The sequence below is a fragment of the Adiantum capillus-veneris genome, chromosome 7 (assembly GCF_014529385.1).
Source record: "Adiantum capillus-veneris isolate H3 chromosome 7, ASM1452938v2, whole genome shotgun sequence".
Lineage (NCBI taxonomy): Eukaryota > Viridiplantae > Streptophyta > Polypodiopsida > Polypodiales > Pteridaceae > Adiantum > Adiantum capillus-veneris.
The window spans coordinates 27,760,545-27,771,669 of NC_140937.1; the positions used below are offsets into that span (position 1 = coordinate 27,760,545).

General features: G+C 43.5%; 1 protein-coding gene across 1 annotated transcript in view; it reads left to right on the plus strand.

The window, feature by feature from the left end:
- LOC147453601 (uncharacterized) overlaps window positions 1-10,350 on the plus strand; it is a 33,319-nt gene extending 22,969 nt beyond the window's left edge. The window contains exon 2 of the mRNA XM_086516939.1: window positions 9,698-10,350. Within this exon, the coding sequence (XP_086373065.1) occupies window positions 9,698-10,350 (653 nt within the window). The remainder of the gene's footprint in view (window positions 1-9,697) is intronic.
- Window positions 10,351-11,125: the final 775 nt, after the last annotated feature.

Here is an 11,125-nt window from a genome sequence, read left to right on the forward strand (position 1 = left end):
CTCAAGAGTCAAGTCACCAAAGCTCTCAACGTGCTTGCCTTTTAGATTTTACCAAAACTTGCCACATGCATGTGCTTTCTCTTGTGCTAAAAGAAGTTGTTTTTTGACTTCCCACCTTCTCCTCTTCTTTTGAACAAGTGCTTTGTATGTGTGTGAACATTCCAAGTAAACTTCTTTGTCTTTGATTGCATCCAATCTTAGCAAGTGTTTTCGGGCTTGACTACATTCCATGTCAAACCATTTCTTCTTGGTGCTACCCTTCTTAGACCTTTTGCAAGACATGTGTTTCACCGAAAAGCATTCCTTTGCACAAGAGAAAATTACTTCTTTCAAAACTTTCCACTTGCATTCTAATGTTGGGCTCTCTTGATGCTCTATCATGCTTAACATTTGGTCCACCATATCAGCATATATGAGTGCTCGTTTGAAGTCTAGACGTAGGTACAAATGATTCACATCATGATTGGAGGCTACATGCTCGGGCCGTTTACCACACTTGAGGTCAATACATAACATCCTATGATCCGATTCCGGATTCCATTCACCAAGTGTAAAGCTTTGTATGCATTCTAGAGTGGCTTCCGAGAACAACATATAGTCAATCACGCTAGCACTGTTGTGCTTTCTACATGTAAAGTCATTGGTGCCTTGCCATAGAGATACACCATTTGCAATGAGCATTCTGGTACTATTGCACATATGTAGAAGTGACTTTCCATAGTGATCCACTTCTTTTGCATCATTAGAACTTCGATTATACATGTATGAGTCATCCATTCTTCTTGAGACATGCGGCATGTCTACTTGTTGTGTGTCGTGTTGTAGCATATTTGTGCGAGCATTCATGTCTCCAAAAACAATGACTTCACCTTGATCCTTGTAATGAGCAATGTCTTCCTCTAGTTCAACAAAGGGCTGATCTCTATCCATATTCAAGCAAGCATAAAAGTTGGAGTCATAGTGAGGAATGTAGCAACCGGCCACAAACATGACTTGACCATTTGGAGGGCTTACAGACACAAGACGACAGCATGGAGGAGATGTTGGATGCCTTCTTCAAGCCAAGCGAGGAGAACACTAATGAAGCAGCACCAGAAGACGTGCGCCTATCTCCTGAAGACATGTTGAGAAAGTTGGCACGTCAACCAATCTATGAAGGTGCCAAAATATATGTGGTTCGTACTTGTCTGTCGTTTTTGAATCTACAGTCAGTGTACAGTGGTCAGATGCAAGCGTCACTGCTTTGTTTAGATACGTAACTTACAAAGGATATTTTTCGATTGCAACGGTGACGTGCTTGGAGAGGTTTTAATTTAAAGTGGCTTAAACAGGTTATTGTGGGAGCAACTACTCTCGGTTGGCAATGAAATGCCCCCTCGAGGCTAGACGCAAAGCGACTATTGACCTCAGTTGGCTTGGACTACAACAAGATTCATGCATGTCCAAATGATTGCATTCTTTTTTGCAATGAATTTGCAGATTGTCTGTCGTGTCCTAAGTGCGGAGCAATGCGCTACAAATAAGATGCGGTTGGCGAGTCAGTGCCAACTAAAGTGTTGCGGAATTTTCCTATTATTCCGAGGAGAAAAAGCATGTTTTGTTGTGGTTCCATTGCAAAGTTGTTCGCAATGAATTTGCAGATTGTCTGTCATGTCCTAAGTGCGGAGCAATGCCCTACAATGTGGTTCCATTGCAAAGTTGATGCGGTGGCATGCTACAAATAGATCTAGTGATGCAACATTTAGGGTGCCCGCTGATTGAAAGTCTTGGAGGCACATTGAAGATACTTGGCCTCATTTTAAGAGTGAACCACGCAATTTGCGTTTGGGCATGGCAATGGATGGAGTCAATCCATTTGGCTTGCTTGTCATGGAGAACTTGGCCTGTGTGCCTTGTCAATTACAACCTCCCACCGTGGCTTGCCATCAAGAAGGGTCATTTGATATTTTCTTCTGGTAATAGGTACAATCAAGCCAGGATACGCTGAAGCTTCTGGTAATGGTGGATGATTTACAAAATTCTCGCTATTCGCAAGCACTTTCTGTAGTACTGAATCATGCTTTAATATATGCAGGGCTTACAACTTCGGGATACAATGCATGTCCAATTTGCGGGTCGTCTTTGGATGTGTGCTATTCTGCCTCGCTTTGAAAGACAATTTATCAAAGCCACCATCGTTATCTTCCAGATGGCCATCACTTGCACGAAGGTCAGCTTGGTCATGTTGAATGTCGTCCTATGCATGTACAAGAGTGGCGTCGCCGATGGGAGAAACATGAGGGGCAACCTGTTCCAGGAATGAAGCGTTTGTCCATTCTCCATACGTTGCTGTAGTAGGGTAATCTACTAATTAACCATTTGCTGGATCCAACGCATATATTCAAGAATGTGGGAGAGCTCCTTTGGAAGACAATCATAGGAATGAAAGACAATCGAGCTTAACGAGATGATTTGCAGTCAGTTGGAAAGATGCCAGAGCTGTGGCCTTTCACCAATGCAGCGGGCCAACCAAAGCTTCCAAGAGCGCCATGCGTATTGCTAAAAAGCGATGAACGACAAGTCAAAAGGGTGATTTCAGAGTTCAGGACGCCAACAGGATGCATGCGGTGTCTCAAGACAGCATTCACCCGTGACGATCAACTATCAGGATTGAAATCGCACGACTGGCATAAGTTCTTGCAATTTATTATTCCAATTGCGATCAAGGGGTGTTTAACGAAGGAAGTGTGGTCCTGCATATACAAGATTTCAGAGCTAGTGCGGTGGATCTCTTCCAAGGAGATACGAGAGGAATCCATTGCAGTCGCAAGGGCTAACTCCATTGAGGCAGTTTTCATGATTGAGAAGTATCTACCCACGAGCTGCCTAACTATCCAAATGCACTTGCTCGTCCATTGATAGGAGCAAAGCGAACCCCGAACCCCCGACGGCCTCTAAAACACCGGGGACCGAATGGCGCGCCTCGAGCCTGTCATGGTAAAGCAAACAGGGGCACCACCTAGCTTCAGCGGCTAGGACGCAAACAATACACCACCATAACAAATTTTTCATCCAAGAGAGATGGATGCTTGGGAGTAATGATGAAGAGGAAAGGGAATGAGATCAAGTGAGTGAGAGAGAGAGAGAGAGAGAGAGAGAGAGAGAGAGAGAGAGAGGGAGGGGGTATAGCGGCTTAGTACTTAGGCACCACAAAAGGATGGCGAATCCGCACACCCTTCACACATACACAAGCTCACTCCAAACACAAGACTAGGTGGCGATTCCGCACACCTCACATGGGAAAAACATTGCAAGAAAACATACTCACAAAACCTCAAGCTTTATTTAGAGAATAAGGCAATGAAATGGGGAGCATAGGGTAGGGGAATGAGAAGGGAGAGAGTGGTAGAGCACATGACGGATAGGTGGGAGTTGATGGCGAAGATTCGCACGAGGGTTATGGCCATCATCCTTCATTTAGTTGCCCTTCATCTTCCATAGCCAAGGGTGTAGAGGTCATGCTCAAAACAAGCATGGTGATTGCGGTGATGGTGTGGGTGTGTGTGTGTGTGCACTAGGCACACACAATGCATAGTGTGTTCTTTGGTGATGTTGTGTGTGTATTTAGTGTGATGGTGACCCCTCTTTATATAGGGGAGGAGGGGGGAGGAATTCTAGAATTTAGAAATGAAGAAATCATTATCTACATAGGCCATGTGACTGTGGGCCCCACTTGTCTGGCTGTGTGTATATGTGCCAGAACAGCAGTCTCATGAGAAAGAGACTAAGAGAGAGAGATGGGTTGATGAAAAAAAGTGAGAGGTGACATGGAGAATAAAGTAATTACAAGAGGGGAGAGAGGGGAGTGTGTTCAGAAGTGAATTTGTGTGCAAATGTGTGTGAACACAAGAAAAAACAGGTAACCACTGGGTGGGGATGGATCTGTGGGTACCTTTTTCAGTGAAACTGAGTGTGTGTGAGTGTGGGGAAGGTTATTTAGCTACAAGACAAGAGATATGGCGCCCTTTAGAGAGAGAGAGGGGGGTATTTGGATCATGGGATATGATAGGAGAGAGAAAGAAGGGGTGAGGTATACTATTTTGGAAGATAGGGTAAGTTGCATGTGAGTTAGGGTGCATTATTGGTGAGTTATAATGCATTATTGGTGAGAGGTGGGGTAGCTTGAGGGTTGAGCGTTCTTTTGAGTGATTGTTTCATGTTTTGTACACCATCCTCTTGTGTAGACTTGTTTTTACCTCATACATGAGAGAGAGAGAGAGAGAGAGAGAGAGAGACGCTTGACTATGTAAGAAGCGAACTTTTGGAGCGAGCATTTTTAGGTAACAAGCAGTCTAGAAAAAAGGGATAAAAGCTTCTAAACGCCAGCCTATTGTGGTGCAATTCCTCCACCATTAGATAAAACCATCAGATGTTTGCCATGTGTAGGTTCATGCAAACCATCATCTATCTATACTATCATAATGGGGGAAGGGATTCCGGTGCCTCCCCCGGGACACTTGACGGAACATGCTTACTCTGGCCACTTTAGGCAAGTGTGCAATGTCGCCTGTGCGCTGAGAGAGAGAGAGAGAGAGAGAGAGAGAGAGAGAGAGGCTGCCGATACATTGGATTGAGAGTGGGTCTCGGGCTGCGAGTAAGTGGAGCATGAGACAAACCCTTGAAATGCGGGATACCGCAGGGGGTTTGGCAAAGCGAGATATTGTAGCAAGCAGAGCAAGATGGGACGACCATACGTGGCTTCAGTGTGCACTTCTTTTTAATCATCAAAGCCCTCCCCCAGGACACATGGTGGAACATGCTTACTCCGGCCACTTCAGGCAAGTGTGCATCGTCGCCTGTGTGCTCACAGACACACAGAGAGAGAGAGAGAGAGAGAGAGAGAGAGAGAGAGAGGCTGCCGATACATTGAATTCAGAGCGGGTCTCGCACTGCGGGTGAGTGGAGCATGGGACAAATCCTTGAAATGCAGGATACCGCAGGGGGTTTGGCAAAGCAAGACATTGCAGCAAGCAGAGCAAGATGGGAAGACCATACGCGGCTTCAGTGTGCACTTCTTTTTAATCATCAGAGCCAGCCCTTCTCTCTCTCTCTCTCTCTCTCTCTCTCTCTCTCATGCGGGCGCTTCACAGCAGGATCTAAGGGCGATAAGGTGGGCATACAGTTTTGCTTCTGTTGCAGCAAGCAGAGCGAGATTGAAGGACCATACGCGGCTTCAGTGTTCACTTCTTTGTAATCACCAGAGCCATCCCTTCTCTCTCTCTCTCTCTCTCTCTCATGCGGGCGCTTCACAGTAGGATCTAGGGCGATAAGTGGGCTCTGGGTGTTCTTCAGCCATCCTGTTATCTGGGTATTGTTGCAGGGGCTGAGGCAGTGTTGGTGGTGGGGTATTGCGACAGTGTTGCATGTGTGCCACCAAGCCAAGGCTGCGGGTGGGGTGCCTCTTTTAAGCCTGCATGGGGTGGGTGCATCTCGGGAGTCATTGCGGGCGCTGTCAAGCACAAGGGTTGCCACACCCTGGCAATGCATCCCCGGCCTGCAGCCTTAGGTCATGCACAGCTCTGCAACTACATGCAGTCCGCCCTCGCACAACTGGCTACACTCCACGGAGCCGTGCCTACAAAAGTTCAATCGCCATCTGTCCATAGAGAGAGTTATGCGCAGGTGCTGGGTGCGGAGACACCAGATAATTGTCTTTTAGCGAAAATGAATTGGAAAAACATTTACAAGATCCATATAATTGTCTTCTGCTGAAAATGAATTGGCAAGAAATCATGATTGGAATAAATACCGTGGCCAGAGAGAGAGAAAGATCGCAAAGAACTCCTCTAAATTTTAACTTTGAAGGTGAGAAGACCTATTTTCATATATAGACTTGTCAAAGTTTTTTTTTGGAAAAAGTTTCTTTCGAGTATTGGTGTCGTTCCAATAAAGAGGGTTCACACTACCCATCAACCTCAACTATTTTCCAAGGTGGACCGATGGGCAGCAGTGCCGATGGAGAACTTGGTTCACACAGTCCATCGCTGCTCCACTTTTCGTGCTTACCTGGTAGCTGAGTGACCTATGAGTACTGAAAAGGACTAAAACGTAGTAAAGAGGAAATAAGGCTACTCTAATAGCCTAAACTACTACAAGTGAGCTAAGGGCCTGCTTAGAAGGCACTCACTACCCGCAAGGACTCATGCCTCCTCTAAAAAAACACTATTCACATATACATGGAAAAGGCTATAACCTTAAACTAGCACATAGCAATCAAAGATGCACAAAGACATTGTGGTTAAAGTGTATGGATACTGCAGGCATAGTCAATATGATTCAATATACTGTGTGAGAGCAACCCATAGCGCATGGATAAATGTGATGATGAGTGGCTTAGGACGCAGAAGTAAGTTCAAGCGAGATGGTGCTGGTTAATTGGGGTGTAGAGTTGGACCAGAACGTAGTTGAAGTGGTCGAGGTATCTTGGTTTTGTGAACACAGAGAAGTGCCAAGAAAACATCAATATCCACCACACAAGCAAGCATGGATGGAAAGAGAATAAGTCATTCTATTGTGAGATCAACACTTCCTTGCAATAGGTCCTCGACGAGCTTCCTACCGCAATGCTCTCTCATGTAGTGCATTGATTGCACGATATGTCCAACAGGGTCAGGAAGCTTTCGATTGTTTTCAACAGATGTAGAGAGAGGGTAGCTCAAATGTTGTACATGTTTTCAAGTGTCAATCAGGTACACACATGTGGAAGTACAAAAAACGTTGATATTTATGCCAAATGTGGATAAAGCACAAAAAGTGCTTGAGGAGCTTCCTGTCCGAGATGTCGGTGTCTCTTCGAATGCACTCATTGCGAAATATGCCCAACTTGGGTAGAGCCAACAATCTCTGGACTATTTTCGGGAGATGCAAACAGGGATTTAATATTTACGTCATTACGTCAAATTTTGTGTGATCACAAGGTCTTATTGACACATTTACATGATCACACATAAACCGGTTTAGGGTGACTTGCAAACCCACAAAAATCCCGCCGGGCTTTTCTGTTTTCCCGGCGGGCCCGCCGGGTATTACAATTTTCCCTGCGAGCTCGTCGAGGAAATAGGAAAGCCCGGCGGGCTATTAACGTTATATATACGCGGGTCCGATCGGGCCCGCTGGGTGTATTAACGCTTTCGTCTTCTGTGTGTGTGTGTGTGTGTGTGTGTGTGAGAGAGAGAGAGAGAGAGAGAGAGAGAGAGAGAGAGAGAGAGAGAGAGAGAGAGAGAGAGAGCGCTTGCGCCACCTTTGCAGGTACGTCGAGAAGAGAGAGGAGAGAGAGAGGGGGTCGTGTGGGAGCGTGCTCTGCATCGAAGTACGCGGTAGCATCAAAGTACCTGACCACACGATCCGGGTATGTGTTGTGTGTGTGTATGTGTTGTGTGGTAGCGTGCCTTTTGTCATAGTGCGCGGCATTCATAAGGTACCTTACCACACAATGGGAGTGTGTGTGTAAGCTGTTCTACGGAACAATGCTTATCACGGGGACATCACCTCGATGACGCGGGGAAGATAGTGTCCTTGTGGTAAGTATTGGCTTACTGTCTGGGTACTACGTTGGTAACGCGGAGAATCTAGTATCCTTATGGTAAGTCAACTTCCCTTCCCCTTTCCCAAGAAAACATATGGGCATTGGTCGGTAACGCGGCTATATGATGTTCGTATGTAGGCCATTGTTTTTCCTTAGATTCAGGCGGCACTTGGTCGGTAACGCGGCTAATAGAGTGTCGTTTGTTAGAAGCATATGTTTTTGCATAAATGTGGCGTTCAGGTCGTTAACCCGGCCGTACGAACGTCATATAATTTGTATGTGCATGTACAATTAATTTTTTAAGTATTAAGTATATGAAATACTTGGTCGGTAACGCGGCTGTGAAGAGTATTTCAGATACAAAATGTATGAATTGTTTGATCTTGTAGTTTTTAACTGTCCATTTGAAATTATATACTAGCTAATCATATTCAAAAGAATACTTTATTCATCAATTATCGCTATTTTAAATGTTCCATTTATATAGAATACTTTATTCATCAATCATCACTATTTTAAATATTCCATTTATATAGAATACTTTATTCATCAATCATCGCTATTTTAAATGTTTCATTTATATAGAATAGTTTATTTATCAATCATCGCTATTTAAATGTTCCATTTATATAAATTACATGTAAAAAAATATTTGCATACAAATTGCATGTTTAATATTCGTTTTTAATCTTTTGAAAGGACTCTCAAGCATTATCGCTAGTTTTAATGCTTCATTTACATAAATTCTCTGCAAAAAATCTAAATATATACAATTTGCATGTTAAATATTCTTTTGTATCTTTTAAAGAGCATCAATTATCATCGCTTTTTGATTGCTACATTTACATAAATTCTATGTAAAAAAGTGTATGAACACAATTTGCTAGTCCAATTTGTATATTCCAATGTTTTAAATGTTTTTGAAGATTTTAAGTCGGTGTGTGCTTTGTTTGAATTAGTATGTGCGCATGGAGAAAATTATAAGTTAAAAATTCAATATATGCTGAAATGTTAAAGACCGTTAACATGTATTGTTTGGTCTGAATTAAGTTCTTATAAACCATTTGTTTGAATTGCTTTTTACACGTGTAACAGATTGCAATTTTAAGTGAAGATTATATTCAATTTTTATCAATATTTTCATAACATTTGTTAAAGTCTTCAAGTGGTGGTTAAGAGTTTACCTGAGATAGTGTGAGAGTGTTTGTCATTCGCAACCATGAATTTGTGTTTGATATGTTGTTTTTGTATTGTCCAGTGCAAATATGATGCCAGATCAAAAGAAATGTATTATGCGTGCCATTCGTAAAGAATGCATTTTGGCGGTCTCATCATGTGCACCTGATCGCATACAACAGATTAGTGAAGGCGATATCTACATCAAAGACATCACTAGCGCTATATGGGGGAACACAGAGCACAGGTTGCGACTTGAAGGCCAATACGAGTTGTTGAGTCCAGCTGGGATACGAGAATTTGACCCCCACAAAAAGGTCAAGATAGTGTTGGGCAATATGAAAGTATGTTACAAAGACTTAAAGGAAGATATCCCACCTGCTTGCGACATGTCAAAATTAGAGCTACGAGATAAATTGTGGGAAGAACAGAAGGTAAATATGAAGCGTGTGAAAGCGCAGGACCAAGCAGCTTTACCCAAGAGATTGAAGATGGCCCAAGATGCGCAAGCAGCTTTGGGAGGTCGATCCGATGCCAGGGGCACTGGCACAATCATGCGCATTGCTTTGAATGCAAAGTGCGCTCATCTTGTCGGCATCCCTCATGAAGCCTTGGTAAAAGGTATGAGGATTGGAGCAGGCTCCTTCGGTGTGTGCACATTGTACACTATCAAAGGCATCTCATTTTTTCCAGAACACATTTCATATGTGGGAAAATGTTACAAGGGAGGGAGTGAGACAAAATTTGACAGCTTTCAGACAGAGCAAGGAATGCAAACACTTCACCCCTCCATTGTAAGGTGCATTGGGTTTACTACAGAAGCTCCTTGGATCACGATATTCCCATACTACAATGGGGGTACCGTGGGCGACATGATGTGCGGCTTACCATTCGCTCACGGATTGTTAAGACGACACATACACAGGCTACAACACGGCTGGAGGTTATTGCCTATAGCAAACAACCCTGTAAGCGAGATAAACACTGTGCGGATCAAAGCAGTGGTCGAGCAGATGCCGGCAATTTGTCATGCCTTAATCGACGGCGTTGTGGCTGCCCACTCGACCGGTATAGTGCACAGTTACCTGCACCCGTTCAACGTAATGTTGGACTTTACTCACGCCAATAAACCCCGCGTTGGTATCATTGATTGGGATATGATGCTGAGAACACCTGCTAAGTGCGTAGCAAATAATTATTTGTCTCCAACCTCACAGTCAGACGAAGCAGTTTTGAATGCACAGAGAGCAGGGAACGCCGAGATGGCTAAGCGACCGTGGATTTCTCCCGAACTATATGATCCACGGTGCGTAGATGCATACACAAAAGCCAATGATATTTATGCATTGGGCTACCTGTTCGACATGCTGACAGATTTTTGGAGTGCAGCCAAAAAAATTTATTTTCCAGACGAAGTTTTTCACCACCTGGACGAAGATGTTATGAGGGCTATTCGAATTAAAGTAGATTGCTGGATGAAGTTAAAAGAGTGGGACCAAAGAAGGAATGCTTCTGACGTGTTAATATTTTCCAAAGGACATTTAAAGACAGACCCTAACCCTGTGCAACATCCACTGGTTGAACTTGCACCATCATTTTATTCGATTTAAACATTTCTATGATATACATGTCTTGTCAAGTGTATTCTTTTTTTTATTGAAGTGTATTATCTGGTTTGAAGTGGTTCACCTAATTGAGTCAATTATCTTTGTCAATTATCTTTAATCATTTCAAATTTATCATTTAACTGTCAATATTTCAAATTTTCCTTGTGGTTCAATTAGTCGCATTTGAAGTGGTGGTTTTTAGTAGATTCCGCGCAGTGTCCCAATGAGTGAGAATATATCTTTTCCAATGATATTAAATATTTGCCACTCTGTTGACTGCAGCTCTAAGAGAAAATGGCCGATCAAGAACAAGATATTGGCACCCAATCATTGCCTGATGATCAACAACAAGCAGCTGTTAATGCATTTCAGCGTATGAAGTCTCTGGCACACGGCATGTCGGCACAACAAGCGATGCGTACTGCTCGCCGACTCTAAAAGTGGGAAAATCCAAACCATATGTAGTGGAAAGAGATCAATAAAGAAGTGACAAAGGACATGATCAAGACAATATGGCCATGTGAGGAGGCAGAGATCAAGAAAGGAAGGTGGAAGGTTTTGAAGTGCACCCATGATGGTATCAAAGATAACGCTGAGAGGATTTATTTGGAGGTTTATGGCCATCCCCTGCACAATGCAGATTGTGCGCTATATTTTGCCAAAATGTTATATGTTCACTTTGTGCAACAGCAACCAGTAGACTTCTCGTCAAAGGAGACAACTGTTGCCACTCATGATTTAAGGGAGAATTGTGCCACTTTCACTCGAGATGAGCTGG